This window comes from Bemisia tabaci, chromosome 1, assembly GCF_918797505.1.
Source record: "Bemisia tabaci chromosome 1, PGI_BMITA_v3".
Lineage (NCBI taxonomy): Eukaryota > Metazoa > Arthropoda > Insecta > Hemiptera > Aleyrodidae > Bemisia > Bemisia tabaci.
Genome location: NC_092793.1, coordinates 76,644,708 through 76,662,932, shown reverse-complemented (window position 1 = coordinate 76,662,932; position 18,225 = coordinate 76,644,708). Strand labels below are relative to the sequence as shown.

The 18,225-nt window shown below is 43.5% G+C and overlaps 1 protein-coding gene and 1 long non-coding RNA gene across 2 annotated transcripts; one reads left to right on the top strand and one right to left on the bottom strand.

The window, feature by feature from the left end:
* Positions 1-1,633: 1,633 nt before the first annotated feature.
* Positions 1,634-9,251, bottom strand: LOC109041363 (uncharacterized). The gene is made up of 4 exons (XM_072306193.1): positions 9,033-9,251; positions 6,900-7,428; positions 5,639-6,405; positions 1,634-4,183 (listed from the first exon to the last, which is right to left on the bottom strand). The coding sequence occupies exons 1-4, from the start codon at positions 9,083-9,085 to the stop codon at positions 3,136-3,138; spliced, it is 2,397 nt and encodes a 798-aa protein (XP_072162294.1). The 5' UTR covers positions 9,086-9,251; the 3' UTR covers positions 1,634-3,135.
* A 292-nt stretch (positions 9,252-9,543) lies between these two features.
* LOC140226014 (uncharacterized) lies at positions 9,544-11,519 on the top strand. Its single transcript, XR_011900817.1, has 2 exons — positions 9,544-9,677; positions 10,806-11,519. It is a non-coding gene; the product is annotated as an uncharacterized lncRNA (long non-coding RNA).
* The last annotated feature ends 6,706 nt before the right edge of the window (positions 11,520-18,225 follow it).

The window sequence follows — 18,225 nt, the reverse complement described above, 5'->3', positions numbered from 1 at the left end:
TTTGGTCCTGAATGGACCTAAAGGAAAACGCAGATTTCTCACTTACAAGTTTAAAATTCTAAGTGTCCCGCGGCTTATTCCTGTATCCTCGATGAGAAAACATGTACCGTCGGTGAAACTGTAGGAATACGTGTAAGCGTCTTGGTTTGCAACGTCGCAGACTTCCTGCTATACCTACTTCATTCCTCGTACAAAAAAATCCGTAACATATTTTTTTTGAAAACCTTTTCTGATTTTTTCACTTTGTGCGAGGGATAGGTACTCTGTGAGTATTTCAAGCAGTGCCGTTGATTCGTTTTACTTTGATAAGAACACAAGAGTGGAGATTTTAAAACACCTTAAACGATAAACGCGTTGGTGCATTTTTACATATGGCGTTGCAATGATTGATTTCTGCTCTACTCTAACCGTACATTCTTTCCTGAATGTGAGGTTCAATTTTTAAACTCATCATGGAAAAAAAGAAGTAGGGGTTAAGTCGCAACTGTTGGATGACATGTACATCTCCAATTAATTGTGGTAGTACCCCAACAAATTAGGTTACCAACCCAAATTTTTCGATACTACCTAAATTAATCGGAAATGTTCATATAGCAAATTGGGGTGGTACCAGAACTTAAAGGGATACCCCCCATACACTTTTTTCCGTAATTTCAATATTTCAGCCTACCCGTTTTTCTTTAATTTTTGAACATAACCGGAAGAACCATCACTTGAGGGGATAACCCCAAACCTTTTTTTCCCCCGTGATTTCAATATTTCAGCCTACCCGTTATTCTTTATTTTTTTTAAAGTAACCAAAAAAGTGAATTGCAAAGTTGAAGCGTGATAATGATGTCAAAAATAGGGTACGTGCCGTGTACCCGAAATATCCTCCGTTTATTTCCTCTCGTGTAAGAGCTCGGTAAATTGTCATATTTCTGCTGATCGCCGAGACGATGCCCGCAAGAGGGCGCGAATTTCAAAAGTTCGGGGTCGCGCGAGAAACGAACACGATGCGGAAAGCCTAGTGTGTGGTGCGCCTCTCGTTTCGGTCAGTGAGTCCGAGACATGGCCCGGAAAATTCGCACCAGCCTCACCCTCATATTCCTGCAACTCATCTCTCTTGGTAATTGAATCTTGTTGTATGTCTCTACTGTTGTTGTGCGTTATCATTCTACTCCGGCCGCAATTTACTTTTCTTTCAACTCCCCTGCCTCCTCAGCGCGCACCCTCTACCATAAATGTTTATTGTTGCAGTCTACACAGCGCGCAACGGTGCATCTGAAGATGCGTTCGTTTGAGTAAGACCATTTGATAAAGAGGTGTTTATTATACATCCACAGTGAAGCTTTACTGAGTCCCTTCAGTTAATTTACTCATCCACTAATTCCTCGTCCTTACTTCAAATACCGATCTAGAGAACATGGGTGCTCGTACACAGTATTAGACTGTTATCAAGAAGTTCGATACCTCCGATATAGCGCAGGAATATTTCTGGAATATCCGTAGAACTTCATTCCTCAGAAAACCAGGAATATTCAGGTTTAGAATGGGAAAAGTTTCGAACATTGAACATTGAATATTGAACACAGAAATGTCGAACTTTTGTGTATTCCCAAGCGCAACTGAATAGAATGATTGTTTACAGTGATTTGTTTGCATGATTTTTATTAAAAAACTTCGGCCTTACAAAATTAATCGCAACACATGAGCACACAATATTACATCGCGATTATCCACTTGAAGCACGGAGAAAAAAGAGGAAGTTGGGGCCGAAACGCACTTTCAATGCAATGATATAGGCCTTTACTTATATACGGCAGGAACCAAAGCTTCAGAAGGCATCTTAGTCTTCATTACATCGAAAGATACTAAAAAATAAGCTTGACATCTGTGAAAGCTAATTAAGTTTCAACGCAAGTCTCCGTGGTAACGAAGACATCTTATAAACGCGTTGTCTAATACTTCATGTGTCTCGTGTAATTTTTTACAGTGGTTTGTTTGTATGGTTTTTTTGAAAAACTTCGGCCTTGCAAAAGTAATCGTATCTCTTCAGCACACAATATGAAATGGCGATTATCCACTTGAAGCACGGAGAAAAAAGAGGGAGTTGGGGCCAAAACGAACTTCCAATGCAATGATACATTGGGCGTATACTTAAAAACGGTAGGAATTAAAGCTTGACATAACATCTTAGCCGTCATTACATCGAAAGATACTATAAAATAAGCTCGACATCTTAGTAAAAGCTAATTAAGTTTCAACGCAAGTCTTGAGTTAGGTTCGAAGACATCTCATAGACGCGTTTCCCTTTAATTCATGTGTCTCGTGTAATGGCCTATTGAAGTTCTGCATATTATGCAGAACATCTCTGTTCGGCCCATTACGAAGTTTATTTAGCGCAGCGAAAGATGTACCTTCAAACGAGCTTTCCCTCTAGTGGCCTGGTTACACGCTCAAATTTCCGTCAAATTCCGATCAAAATGATGACCAAGATGGCGGTCGAGAGTTATCTAGATTGATGAGTAAAATTAATTAAAACAGCGTGTTGATTGAAATAAGCATGAAATAAGCACGGCCGTGTGGAAATCAGATGAAGGATCAGCCCCACAGTTCCATCATCTGCCATCAAATTTTTGCAGGCCGCAGAAATTTGATGGTAGATGATGCGCACCAGTCACCATTTGATTGGAAATTGATGGGAATTTGAGCGTGTAACCAGCACATGAGGGAATGGCTTCATCATTATTGCCTCGCAGCAAGCGTCGCCTGTAAAGCTGTCGCAAGCAGCCGTTGTAACGGTTTTGGATCTTTCCTTGTTTTAACTTAGTAACAACCTGTTACCTTAGGTGGAAATAAATCTATCTTACCAATTTCTACGACCTTCCGGATTTCACATTTACATCCGTGTTTTCTACCGTATTTTTCATTAGTTCCACGTTTTTGGATCTTTCTTCGGGCTACGCACTCACTCAATTTGTCATCTGTACTTGAGAATGCCTTTGATTATTGCCTCTATCTCCCTAAGCCATGACTTTCCAACTATGTTTCTTGCCGTTCTTTCGAACGATTTATCATTTCCGATGATAGCTCCGCGTGAACTTGGTTGGACGGTGGCTCGAGCTACACGCCTTCTCGTTTTTTTAACCGCGACTAACAATGTATTCGATTTATTATATCCTCTGGACTTTTCTTTCCAACTATGTTTTCTGTCGTAATTTTTGAGCTATCCACACTGATGCCGGTTTTGCGTGGAGTTTGTTGGCCGGTGTTTTGTGCAAGACGGCGTCTCTTCGGCTTAACCGTGATTGAGTCTTGCGTCACAAAGGAAGTAGCAACTAAGGCTGTGTCCGTGGTCCTACTTCTAAAAACGTCGAGCTTCGACACAATCCTGCCGATCAGTGACATAACCTTCCTATCGGCGGAAGTGGATGGTCTCAGCGTGACAACCGCAGGTTTTGCCCTCACCGTGTTTTTCCTCTCCCGCGGCCCAACAGCCCGGGTGGGTTTCGTCTTTTTCTGCGCTCTTGGTTGCTTTTCAAGCGACATCGTTTTCGAGGGCTTAGGTATAACCGTCGTAATATTGACAGCTTTATTCAGACTCCTAGAATTATACAAGTAGCTCAGGGAGAGTCCGCGTGTTTTGGGTTGATAGCGCACCCCGATGTAGACTTGACTCCTCAGCGCCCACGGTAAGTGCGGCTTCTTGGAGAAGATCTTGTAGTACTGCGAGTCCACGATCTGTTCGAGGGCCCGGAATGCGGTTGTCTTGTCGTATTTCAACTCTAGAACGATCCCTACCCTATCTTTCGTCACGACGTAGATATCGAGGACCGTAAACGCCCCTTCAGGTACCATTTCCCGTTTCGGTCTCGCGCGAGACCACTTGACCCGGGAAAAGGTGCGGAACGCCCAGCCTCGCTCCTTGTCGGATCCGTTCACCTTGATGGCTTTCAACCTCTTCCTGGAGAAGGCTTTGTAGACCCGCTTCTGGCCGCCCCAGCGTTGGAACACCCGCTCCTCGTGGCTGGTGATTGCGTGGTAGAGGATGAGAAACATGTCTTTCTCCAGCTTCACGGAGGGTTTCCCGAGGAGGCTCCTTGTCACGTTCATGAACTCCACAAAGAGGTCGCGCCGGTCCTGGGTCAGCCGTGCGAGGGCCGTCACGTACGCTTCCATCTCACCATCCGTGATTTGGTATCTGGATTACAAAATAAAAGTTCACCAATTGAAACATGGTATATTAAGCGTTTCTAATGTAAATCACCAGTAGCCTGATGGTTGAAATCTTGTGTTTCACCGCAATCACACGCTGAATGTGGGAGCTGAATGTGGCTTGAATGTGGAAGTCATCGGCCCGATGCCTGAATTTTGCGCGTGACGCGCAAAATTCAGCAACGATTCTCAGCAACCATCCGACCAATTTTGAATTTGTCTGAACTATTCGAGTAGATTTGATACACATCTGGATGAAAATAACTCGAATTTGCTAAATTTCAGCCGTTGGGCGATGACTGTTGACTTCCACATTCAGCTGCTAAATTCAGCGTCTGATTGCGGCATCTGTCGGGTGGAAATGGATGACATAGGTTAAATGGCGAAGCGTAATTGGTTGGCTATGTCTTACCGTTGCTTTGTCTTGCTTTTTTGGGTGGACTGGACAACATACTGTCGGATACTCAAGAGGTGCCTGTAGTTTGTCGTCCATTCCACCCGACAAAGCACGACAAAGCAACGGAAAGACATGACCAACCAATCACGCTTCGCCATTTAACCCAGGTCATCCATTTCCACCCGACAAACACACAATTTCAATAATCAGGCTGCAGGTAAAAGAAGTAATATTCTTAGTGGTTTCGTATCCGTGTCTTTCCTCATTTTCATAGATACTTTTGACTTTTGAGGAGTCATGTCACTCTTAAAGTGCAGGTCGTTTTGCAGTTTGTCCAACTTGTAAAGGATCTGACCGGAATCAACCAAACTACATCAGACGTTGCTTACCTCTCATGCAAATGTATATGTATTTTTTTTTATTAATATTTTTGTTCTTAACAGAAAACGAAACAAAATTTTGATTCAGTAAAGTAGAGAGGAGTCAAGTCATATATTCGAGAAAAACTGAACTAGGCGCTGATGTCGAAAATGAAAATTTCATTCGTGTCTTATTTTCCTTATCCATTTCAAAATTGAATGAAGACATATTTTAATAAACGCTCCAAATTTTTGTGAGGTCTTCATTGCATGATTGAAAAAAAAAAAATGTGCCTGGTCATTTAACCTGCGTGGCTCTACGTATTTATTTGTACATTGACTACCATCTTATCACTGAATCTCATCCACATGACATCTGTGGTGAAATGGTGCGACTCTGAGTAAGCCAACCCAGTTAGGGCTGTGCATCGACCTTTGTGTTGAACAGATCTAACTCGAAGTTTTGCATCGATCTTTGAGGTACACACCAAATACAGTGACGCACTGCACAGTCGGAGTATGACCCTAAAATTGCTGTGCACGGCACTAACTCGGTCGATGCGCAACACCTATTGCCGGGTTAGCTGGCTCAAAATAAGTAGTCTATCAATATTTGACACCTTTCTAATTATTTAGCCTGGTTTTTCCCGTCTTTCCCCCCCCCCCCCCCAGTGGGGTCCAATACCTTCGCTTTAAGAAAGTCCGCGTGTACAGCGCGTTCCTAAGCTGCAACGCCCTCTCGCGGTTGGTCACTCTGATCTCCACTGCGGCGGCAGTGTCGACCGTATTGTTGACGGTGTAGTATCCGTGATCGAGGAGGTGCTGGAGGACCCAGCGGGGGTACACCTCCGCCCAGCGGGGGTCCAATTCGTGGCGCCGCAGGTACCTCTTCAGGGCCACCAATTCGTCAACACTCAAAAACGTGTCATCGGTGACGGCCTCGAGGCGCGAGAGCTGCGTCAGCGACCTCTCGACCAGCTCAGAGATCTCGTCGAACTGGAAAGCGGCCAGCAGCGGTAGCGGGTGAGGGTCGGGGTACGGGCGGAACCTGTCGTGCTCGAGGTAGCGGAGGACTGAAAGAGGGCGGAAGACGCTGTAGGTGCCCTCGACGCGGTAGCGGTCGTACCACTGCCTCATTCTGTCCACTTCTTTGCCCCGGCGGAAGGTGGTGGCAAGGCGCTCTACGTGCGCCGCAGAGAAGCCGTAGTACTTGGCGATGGCCGGGTGGTCGAAGTTACGGAGGTAGACGAGGCTGCTGGCCACGCGGGTGTAGGTACGGCCCAGGAGGGAGCAGCCAGTCACGAGAGAGCGGTCCACGTGACCGCAGTTCATCACGCCTTTGACGAGCCGGCCCAAGAACGCCACCATCTTGCGGAGGTCCCCGTCCGAGCAGCGCGGATCCTCCAGCGCAGACATTAAAGGTTGATCGTGCTCCTCCAGGAAGAAGATCACCTGCGCAGATACAAATAATTAAGAAGAGACGGGAAGTGGCGCAATTGCTAAGGTATTTATAGGAAAGGTTACAGCCTCAATGAGTGGGAGATATTGCGTGGATGCATAGCCATATCTCTAGCCTTTGAAGAGGAACCTGCGCTATGAACATTTTATAGGGAGAGCATCATAATATCGAACAAGGTTGTTTGCATTTCACTGAATTGAATGAAATGTTAGAACTTCCTCCTTGTAATATTTCCTTACTTTGCCTCAGGCTAATCTACTGCTTTTCGTCGGGAAAAGTACTTCGGGAATTTGTGATGATCTCTCTCATGAACATCTCTCCTTCATTATTTTTGCTGGAATCTTGTGTTCTTACGTTCCACTTCACGAGAGCAGAAATGTGTACCCTAATTCGCGAGTTCGTGTTAAAATCCACCTGGGTGTTTTAATGTTTTTGGTTTTTCTTCGGACTCTCTCACTTCGATTTTATTTGAAAAAAGACAAATAACCTGTCTGCCGTGGTAGGCACGGAGGAGGCGGGCGAGTTGGGCGGCGGAGCCTGCGTGGAGGAGGCGCGACGGGTCGGCGAAGAGCGCGGGTGTCCGGTTGGCGGTGACCAGGTACCGGTGCCTGCGGAACTCGCGGTGTAGGAGGTCGGTGAAGGAGCGGCGGAATGCCGCGTAGGTGGAGACGTCGAGGGCGGCCAGACGAAGGCGGAGAACCGGGCGGGCGAGGAAGGCGTCGGCGACGTCACCCCGGAGATGCCGCGCCACGCCGAGGCGCCCGCCGGTGAAGAGGCGCTCGAGGCGGGTGCGGCGCGGGGCGTCGTCGCACCCGCCGGGGCCCAACGGGCGCTCCAAGAACGCGTGGAGCATGTCCGTGTTGAGGCGCTTGCCGAAGCCGCGCGGCGCCGTCACGACCCAGTGCCGCTCTGCCGACGTCAGGAAGAAGAAGATGAGCGGCGTCTTGTCCTCGAACCCGGCCGAGTTGACTACTTCTGGGAACTGGCTCGAGAGGATGATTCGCTTCCGGGCTCGGCTGAAAAAGCGGTGAAAGTAATCAGTGAAACAACCGGAAAAGCCGCTTCACACACTTAAAAAGTAATTTTAAGAAATGTAGATCCTACTAAAACAAAAAATTGTCGTGCAATCTATTATAGTTCACTGGTAAAAAAAGCACATTGGATCTGGAGTCCAGACTCTCGAAAACATTGACACGAAAAAGGACTCTCGATTCAACCAGATTTAAGCTTAAATCAAAAGGAAATCGGCTCAGATTAAGAGGCTTGGTTCTTGATTTTAGCTTAAATCTGATTGAATCAAGAGTCCTTTTTCTTGTCAATGTTTTCAAGAGTCTGGACTCTAGATCCAATGTGTTTTTTTTTACCAGTGTCGGATCTCACAGATGGAAAAAAGATCAAGACGGCTGAAGTAAGAATTCTTCCACATTAAAGTCTCATGAAGACATCGGTTGCTGGGAGGCTCTGATAAATTCTCTGATAAACCATGAGAATCCCTCAATTTTCAACTTAAGCTTTACTGAAATCCGAGTTAAATTAATGTGTATAAGACGCTACTTTCTTAGTTTGTTCATTTTTGAAAGCAAAAAACTAAACTTAGAATTTTTGACATCAATTAATCCAAGCTTTCACGCGGTGATCTACAACGTCATCAAGCAAACTTACATTGGATTATTTACCAGTCCAAGGTGTTGAGCTATAATACATCTTATGTAATTTTCTCTCACGCAGTCATATACTCTAAGGCATTAAGCGATTTGTGCGGTAAAGGTCATGACTTCGAATGATTATTGGCCGACTATTGGGCACAAGAATCGTCGACACAAGTCGATCGGAAAATGAAAACAAAATTCAATCGCCATAGATTCAATCGAAATTGCTTTCTCTTAAAAATATCTATTTAATATCCTTGAAAAAAAAAATAAAAAAATTTACGTCGAGATTGTTTTGATCGACGTCGGTTCACTCGACACAGTTCAGTCGAAAAGTAGAAACGCAATTCGATTGACACTCCCTCGATCGACACAGAGCGATCGACATTTCTTCCATTAAACATTTTTCCATCGACATAGTTTTTATCGACGCATTTTCGATCGACATTGTTTACATCGACACTTTTTCGCTCGAAAATATCACTTTAAAATCCTTGAGGGAGAAATACCATTTTCACGTCGACGTCGTTTTTATCGACGTCGTGTCGGTTCACTCGACACAGTTCAATCGAAAAATAGAAGCGCAATTCAATCGACATGGATTCGATCGACATACTCGCGAACGACAGCTTTTCAGCTTTCTAGGAATCAATTCAAGTTTAGAAATTAAAACAAGGCTTCAATTACATTCACTCGTAAGTAAAATCTTGGAAGTACCATTTCATTAGGAGGGTGAATATCTTGACCTCTCGAGGTCCAGGGCGACTCCGATTAGAAGGGGCTTCAAAAGTTCATCGTGTGATCATTATAATAAAACTGTGCTACAGAGTTTTAGCTTACATTTTGTCTGCATGTAATCTCTCCCCATGGCGAATTTCGCTCTGAAAATTTCACAAATCAGTTCGTGTTTACAAATGTCCTTGAAAAGTAACTGCTAACCGAGGTCTGAAGGAAATTTTGCCAAATCTTACCAGGAGAAACAACACAAGAGGAACTGTATAAATTTGATTGGAATTGTTCCCATACTACTGAAGCAGACGAAAGAAACGAGCAGCCGGATTTTTGAAACTAATTAACTGGCTATGTCAGCAAGATAAGACAAGACATAGCCCTATCTGCGCCGTGTAATAAATCTATTTTCGATTCTTGTGGAGCCGACATAAATTTCGACGATCAGGCTGTAGATCTAGTAATATTGATATTTGATAAGCGGTATCAAAACTTCCATCTCATCGGATTGTAGGCTTACGTTCACAACCAACGAATGAGCCCATGACTACTCCAGCATTGTAATAAGGTTCTTTACCTACTAAAAATAAGTTAATAACGAAAATCTTGAGTGCGGTTCTTGCGATTTTGAAGTTGTGCGTGTATGAAATCATCGAACGGTTCTGTCGACTTACCTGCGTTATACAGCAAGAGTGAGACATCGCCTCGCGCCTCCAATTTATAATAGCTCTAAAACAGACGGCTACGGTGCTTGTTAAATTCTATTAGGTATCCTGGTGCAAAAAATTCTAGAGATGAAGCGTTATGTAATAAAGGAGGTTGAATACACACGACTTTCAGAACGCGCGTAAAAATCTGCGATCAAATTCAAGTTCTAAATAGTTTCAGTACGTGCATAATACCGGATGTCCGAAAGTTAACGTACTTTACTTTCAGGATCGATTTTTCGGCTCAAAATATGTCTTTTTTCTCCCAAACACATATGCCCGAAAACGCTTCATGAGTGAGCCATGCGCTTCCAAAGTTACCAAGTTTTTTCTTTCAAATTGTTGCAATCTCCTCGTTATTCAGCCGTAAGTAGCTGAACTTCGTGCAGAAAGGTACTCTCTAGCGCACTGCTCTTTTATCGTGTTTTCAAGGAGGTATGTATATGGAAAATGACGGTACGAGGGCTCCCGAATTTTAAAATTGCGATAAGCTTTTTGGTAGATGATATTTGGACAAACGGACTTCGGTACGTGAAAGAGCGTGACAAATCAAAGGCAAGAGGTACGGCACCAAATTTTCCAGCAATGCGTCGTTTCGACGCAAACGAGCTTTGTTAAAGTTCCAGATTTTCGAAGCCCCTTGCCCCACAGGCAATTTTTTGTATAGTCCCTGTACTAAAAATTGCCTACCAAGCAAGGAGCTTCGAAAATCTGGAACTTTTTCAAAGCTCCTTTGCGTCGAAATGACGCGTTTCTGGAAAATTTTGTACGTGGCCTTGATTTTTCGCGCTCTTTAAAGTGCTGTAATCCGTTTTTCCAAAAAGCATGTACCAAAAATGTTATCGGAATTTAAAATTCGGAAACTCTCGTAACGTCATTTTATAAAGACGCACGTTCTTGAAAACACGACAAATGAACAGTACGCAAAAGAGTACCCCCCTGCACAAAGTTTCAGCAACTCACGACTTAATAACAAGGAGTTACATCAATTTGATTGAGATAAAAATGGTGACTTTGGAAGCGCATAGCTTACTTATGAAGCGTTTTCGGGCATATGTGTTTAGGAGAAAAAAAGTCATATTGTGAGCCGAAAAATCGATCCTGAAAGTTAAGTACATTAACCTCCGGACACCGTGTGTACTTGAATTGTCATTACCTAGTGATTTATTTAATTTCATTCCCCGAGCTGTAAAAAGTTCCGTGCATTCACTTTCACATCTCCGGTTTATTCCCATCAACTCGTGTCACTTATTAAATTTTTCCTGTGGCTATCTAATTTCTCTATCTAATCTCTCGATGACTTAATAGGTCCAGGGCGACTCCGATTACAGGAGGCTTCAGAAGTTTATTCTGTGATCATTATAATATAACTGTGCTACAGAGTTTTAGCTTTCATTTTGTTTGGTAATCTCTCCCCATGGCGAGAATTTTACTCTTAAAATTTCGCAAACAAGTTGGTGTTAACACATGTCCTTGAAAAGTAACTGCTAACCGAAGCATGAAGGAAATTTTGGCAAATCGTATCAGTAGAAACAAATCAAGAAGAATTGTATGGATTGGAGTGGAATTGTTCCCATTTTACTGAGGACGAAAGGAACCAGATCTAGCAACAGTGAGATTTGATAAGCGGTATCAAAACTTCCATCTCATCGGATTGTAGGCTTACGGTCACAACCAACGAATGAGTCCATGACTACTCCAGCATTGTAATAAGGTTCTTTACCTCCTAAAAATAAGTTAATAAATTAAATCCATTTCGAAAATTTGAGTGCGATTTAAAAGTTATGCGTGTATGAAATCATCGAAAGGTTCTGTCAACTCACCTGCATTATACAGCAAGAGTTCGACATTCGCCTCGCGCCTCCAATTTACTTATTTATTAATTTATTTTATTGTCGAAAAAATTGCACGACTAGCTCCTTACGGGGCTGTTAATTACATGAATTTTAATTGTGTGCTTAAACTTAAAAACGAAATAAAGCTAGATTTTTGTTTGTTCAACAATAAAGCATTCATGCTAAATACTGACTGCTTCCTCACCCTTCCTTCGCTATCCTTCCTTACATTCATTCAATTACATGCATACATGTTCTTGTATACAAAATCGAGAAAAGAAAAAAATAGAATACAAAAGTAGTGAGGTAGTTAACTAGTTAGTTAGTTAACTTATTTAAAGACATTCAGCATCTTAGGCTATTATCGGGTTACTAGGGGGCTATGTATGCCCCCTCGCCGCTACAATGTAAATGTATACAAAAATAAAAAGAGACTTAGATGTAGGTTAATTCCGCTACCTACCTTGGCCTAGCATCCCCATAACACTCTAAGTGGTATACTTAAGAGTAGTTATATAGGGTAATGATACACAGCTCCATACTGCGCTGTCTTTTAAGTTGTCTACGGAGAGACACCGCGATTAATTGAACAACCCGAAGGCCGGATCATAAGGCTTATGCCTCTTGAGCGTTCGAACTGGGTTTTATTCACTACAGCTTGTTGAGCCAGTTCGTTCAGATGCATCCTGAGTCTCTGTCCAATTTATTTATAATAACTCCGAAACAGATGACTACGGTGCTTGTTAAATTGTATTAATCTGGAGCAAGAAGTTGTAGAGATGAAGCGTTACGTAATAAAGGAGGTGGAAAACACACACAACACACAAAAAAATGCGCGTATAAATCTACGATCAAATTTAAATTTTAAACAGTTTCAGCACGTGCAGAATATACTTACATTGTCATTTCCTAGTGTTTTATTTACTTGTTTTCCTTGAGCTGTATAAAATTCCGTGCATTCACTTTTACTTCTCTGGTGTAGTCCCCTCAACTTGTGTCACTTATTTCCTATTGAATTTTTCCGGTGGCTATCAAATTGCCGTAGATGTTAAGTTAGTGACAGCTGTCTCGAAGACAATTTTACGTACGAACTAATTTTTTGAAAGCGCTTCGTAACTGCTCTGAGATTGTGCCAATATCTACTTGAACCCGCCTCGTCGCGGCGTATTTCTGACCAACTTCCCACAGCGAACAAATTTCAGTCAACATTTTTCACGATTAACATTAATATGGTGATTACTTTCAGGATCAACATCATCATGTTAACTCTTTCAGGATCAGCATTATTATGGTTAGCACTTTCAGGATTAACATTATCCGTGAAACTACCGCTAAAATTCGCCCCCAGATTTATGTTAAGGTCAACGGTTTTAACGGCAACGCAGGCAACAATTCGGGGCAATGACCTACAACGAGACCAAAATTAACCTAATCACGATGCATTCCGAAATGTATAGACCTGTATTCAACGACAGACCTTCAAAGAGCAAGAAATCGTCGAGTTGAGGAAAAGCAAGGGTGGATCCTACAACTGCCTTTATTGGTACCCCTCATAGAAAAATCGTGCCTTCCCTAGTAGCAGATTTATATAAACAAAAATTTAACGAAAGTATACGAGTCATATAACGGTTAAGTAACGGAATGTTCAAAGGAAACCGCCGCCGTCTTCTAACCGTTATTAATCAAATAATTTTGTAAAATGCGCAAATAACCTTTATAATTAGTTTATTTAAGAGTTATTCGTAAAAATGTTTTATATGAACGTTATACTTCAGTTACACATCTTTTATATAAATACGCTCTTTATATATATTTTACATAATCGTTATATACTTTGATTATACATTCTTTGTATAAATGCGCTCTTTATATAACGGTTATACTTCGTTTATATACTGTCAATTTAGCTCTGCTACTTGAGTTGATCAAAATTTGGCAAGGGCAGAATGTTTTTGGGCGTTATCCCTTCGGAACGTTATTATATTCCTTCCTACGGAAGAGAGCCGTAAGTACATCTTTGGATGAGCCACGGGTAGCACACGCTTTCAAATGTCTCGAGGCTCATCGCAGAGAACATTGCGTGCCACGGGCAACGGGAGAGTTGGCCTTCGATCCGAGATGCGCGTCCGCCTCGCCTTTGCAGCGATTCGGACTTTGATGTCGAATCTCCTCGAGCAGAGCGCGCAAAGTGGACGCATTCCTCTCTCATGCCGCCTCCGCTCTCTGCCGCCTCCGCTCCGCCGTGAAAACTCCCGGATACAAAGAATGTTCCAACTCGCGACTCCTCCGCCCGGGCCGCTCGCTTTGAGCCACCCCCACCGGCTCCGAGACGGCATATTTCCCCAACCCCCTCGGCTCGACGAAAATCGGTGAGGCGGCAACAGGACCTTTGCGCTGGGCCAAGTACCTTCGTAGTCGGCGGGAGAGAGAGTTCGAACTGAATAAAACTGCGGGGCTCATCGCAATCACCACGTACTACGGAATTTTAAGTTGCGCGGAGAGTATCCGGAGGGTTCGAATTTGGACCTGACACAACAGGCCTGCGCAAATTCAGCCATAGCCTGAAAAATAGTTATTTCTTTTAGAAGAAAAAATCGCGATGAGCGCTTCGGGAAAGTCTGAAATACACGCGTCTCTTCACCGTTTCCGTAAGAATGGGCCTGTTGCATGCAAGAGATACAGCCGCGCGAATAGACTTTTTAAAGGTTAAATGATACGAAAATTACGATGGTCACATTAAAAAAGTCTGAAATACACTCCTTACTGCGCAATTTGCGTTGTTAGGAACGCGCTTTTTCAAATTTCCCGCGTCTGGGGGCAGTTTTCTAATCACCGGAAACGAGCAAACGGCGGGCTCGAAGATTTCCGGAAGATGCCGAGTCGTTGTTGTTGTTGTTATTTTTTCCTTCAGTTTGTTTACAAACCCAACGTGATCTCTTATAGTGGTCCATATACGCTTTATGCGGTAACCAAATCGATCAACTTTTAAATATCCAACGCAATCCTTCTACATTTCCTTTCACGATTTCACGAGCTCCGATTTTTAGGTTATGTTGTCAGTTTTAGTTGACCGGAAATAGCCGCGAGTTGCCGTTATTGTTTCCGTAAGAAAACTGCCCCCAGACGCGGGAAATTTGAAAAAGCGCGTTCCTAACAACGCAAATTGCACAGTTAGGAGTGTATTTCAGACTTTTTTAATGTGACCATCGTAATTTTCGTGTCATTTAACCTCTTAAAAGTCTATTCCCACGGCGGTATCTCTTGCATGCAACAGGCCCATTATGCGTTTTGTTTAAGCTCCCCGCTTCGAAAATAGGACAAAAAGCCCGCTTCGGAAATAGTACGGCACAGGTGAGCATTGTTTAATATAAGTCATTCCATCCAACCCTAGCGCAACAGGACGCTACGCAACAGTCAAAATGGCCGTCGCGACGCCAACCCGGCAAGACAAACGTTGATGAAACGGGATTTTTCAACTGGCGCCTTTATACGTACATTTTCTTGCAATTGTGAAAGATCACTGTGCTTCCTCACGAGTTGTGCGCGGAAGCCTCAGCCATGTTGAAATTATGTAGCATCCTCGTGCGCCAGGGTTGGATGGAACGACTCCTCTTACGAATTGTTCACCTGTGCTGTAGTTTCGTTTTAGAAGCGGGAAGCTCAGGAAAAGCATATTTTATGCGCAGATCGTGAAATTAAGAATGAATTTCAGACTTTCCTGATGTGCTCAGGGTAATTGTGAGCTTTTTTCTATAGGGACAAACTCTCCTGTTTGCTCTGGCTGAAGTTTGCAACAGGCCCATTTGGTAATAGCTGGTGACGAACGTCGAAGGTTGAGAATAAACCCCTCTCAACTGCACCCACCTACAATGGAGAGGTTGCATGTGTGAGGAATTTGCGATTTGACTACTGATTCTTATGCAAAAGTTCGCGAGAAACACGATGGTGTCACTGGTTTTCTCTGAAATTAACTCCCAAGCTCAAAAAAAGCTCTCAAGTTTAGGGCAAAATGGAGGGGATATCCCACGCTATCCTGAGAGTCCACCTCTACATCAAAACAAACCCTCCATGCAAAAATAGGGAGTAAATACATTAGCAGGGTTGCCGTGTTTTCAGTTGTGGAGTCACCAAATGAAGTGGCAGCCCTGTCAATGTATTTGCTCCCTATCTTTGCATAGAGGGTTTGACTTGATGTAGAGGTGAACTCTCAGGATAGCGTGGGATATCCCCTCCATTTTGGCCTCAACTTGAGAGCTGTTTTTGAGCTTGGGAGTTAATTTCAGTGAAAACCAGTGGCACCATCGTGTTTCTCGCGAACTTTTACATAGAAATCAGTAGTCAAATCGGAAATTCCTCACACATGCAACATCTTTATCGCCGTCATTTTTCCCATTCTAAGGGTCTTAATGAGACTCAGTGCGCATATCATCATCATTCATTAATATAAACTTCGAAGGATTCAGACTTTCAGCGATTCTACCTTTTTCTATTTCACTCGAGAGGTTGCCAGATTGTGCGATAAATGTGAATATTTTACATGGATTTGAATTGGGAACAGTGCTGAAAAAGCAACTTATTTGGCAACAATAGAGTCCGGGAGGGACGAGAGGCTGCCTTCCTAGGAAAACCCATGATTTAGCCGGAAATGTCATTAAAACAATTGATTCCGTTTGAAGCATCAATTGTATACTGGGGGAAAGCTATTTTAAAATGATAATTGTAAACGGACAAAGATTCTACAGAAAAGGAAGAAGGAAAGAGAAAGGAAATGAAATGAGGATATGATTACTAATATGCAATCAGAGAGAATAAAACAAAAACATCAGAGAAATTTATATGCGATGAAAGTATAAGAAAAAAACACGAGTGGGCTCAGTGCAATTCGGAACTCGAACTATACAATCGTTGAGCAGTTTTTAGACCCCTACGCCACTGATAATCTTCTTAAGAGGTAAAGATGAACTTTTGCTACTTCAGCGAGTCAAATCGCGGAAGGAGATCCATAGATTGTCTTTTTCCACCACCCGATGGGATGACGTTCCGGTCAAATGCGTTTTTGAAGAGATGATCAATCCGAATCATCGCTTCATCTCCACACATCTATTCATGTGCAAATGATGGCACGCTCCGGCAACAAGGTTCTGTGACGAAATCATGTTTTCCTCCAGAGTCTCCAAATGTATACATCTTAGTGATCAAATGTCCAATCACTGAGAAAAATGGCTCGCGGAGCGAGCGTGATCGGGGGTCCAGGGGGCGCAGCCCCTTGGCTGGCCGTTCTGGACGCGCTTTGCGCGTCCAGAACGGCTAGTACTCTCTATAACTGTATAACCCTATAACAGTTCGCTCCCTAGCCGTAAAAGAACTCGAGTCGAGTGAGCCCTGATCATGGCGCTCCGAATACCTACCTGGGCAGCCTCCGCTCTTCAAGAGCGTTTAATGAGACGCAAGGACTTGAAAAACTGTTCGGGGCCCGAGTTTCTCCTGCACCCAAGTTTAAATTAAAATCAAACGGTCGCCAGTCGGGAACTTTTAATTAACGCGTGAGAAATGAATCCCGCGGGAGCCGCTCGTCCGCCGCGCCGTCGAAATTGTTGCAGCCGGAAGGATCCCAATGCTAATGCCGATTGCGGACCTTGCGTCTCGTTTCATTTGTATTTTTTTGCTCTTCCCCCGCGTCCCGCGCGTGTTGGCGTTTAATCGTCGGGGGCGAAGGAGGAGGACCGCGCGACTCGGGTCGCATTATTTCAGCTGTTTTACCGCGGAGCTCGACGAGAGGAGGCGGGAAACGCGGAGGCTCCGAGTCGCAAACTTTACCTTTTTAGCGTTTCCTCGCAACGCTCCACTCGGCGATAATAATTGCCTTCCTCCCGTAAGTAAGTTTATGCCCGTCGAGTGGCCCCGGAAACTTCCGGATTTTTCCAAGTATCAGAGTTGGCTCTGTATTTACGTTTTCTTCTTTAATGATTTTAATACGCTCGCGCGTTTGCCGGGTAGCGGAAAGTGAAGATTCTGGATAAGGGCTCGGGCTTTTGTTGCTCCTTTTTAATTGTCAAGCTACATCACGCGCCCTCCCTCCGCCGAAGTAATGCCAATTGGCGGATCCAGTGTGGCAACACCTGGTTGACAACGAGCAGTAATAAGAACATATATAGTTATAAGTCAGATTTTTGTAAATCTGCCTGTATATTCTAAGAACTGAATAAACTCGTTAAATAAGTAAATAAATAAATAAATGAATAAAAAAAGAAAGAAAGAAAAGCTGCGTCACGCGATAGCGTTCATTTTAAATCTGTCGTATTTTTTTGAGATTTTGGTGACTCGTGTATGTTGAATGGATTACTGCCCTCTTTAGAGGTGTAAATGGCCTTAAGGGTGAAAATGTAATCTTTATTCCCGTTTGTGACACTGTGGAGGCCTAAAATACGAGAACCAATCAGAAATGGATTCAAATTGTCTTGACTCTCAGTATAAAGGGACTCTAGGTGTCACTACCGCGGTGGATGACGTCAAAAACTCGACTTTTCAGTGGGGGAAATCTCGGTTGATATTGAACGTAGAAAGTTGCTGTTTGGAAAGATCGTATTATTTTTAGCCGATCTACAAGAATCAAGCATCCAAACAGGATTCTGTGACCAGCGCAAACCATTTGACCCATTTGCACCAGTGTGACCCATTTGCTGTAAAGATGTTACACATTGTCACACATGTCAAAGGAAATTTGGTAACGTTCGAATTTTCATACGTCGTTTTTCCTTAGCGCGGCAGCCTAGTAGGAGAGCCGGAGAGGGAGGTCTCGGCGAGTTAATGATCCCCCGCTGCGGTGATTAATTCGGGACAACTCGGGAACGCAGCAGGCGTCGATGGGAAGGATCCAGATTTATAGCGCATCC

What these genes read in the sequence shown, in the direction of transcription:
- LOC109041363 (XM_072306193.1), bottom strand. Translation starts at nt 9,085, where the DNA reads ATGGGAACAATTCCAATCAAATTTATACAGTTCCTCTTGTGTTGTTTC. An exon ending in CTCTTGTGTTGTTTCTCCTG is followed by an intron (nt 7,429 to 9,032) that starts GTAAGATTTGGC and finishes CCGCTTTTTCAG; the next exon opens with CCGAGCCCGGAAGCGAATCA. An exon ending in GTGCCTACCACGGCAGACAG is followed by an intron (nt 6,406 to 6,899) that starts GTTATTTGTCTT and finishes GTATCTGCGCAG; the next exon opens with GTGATCTTCTTCCTGGAGGA.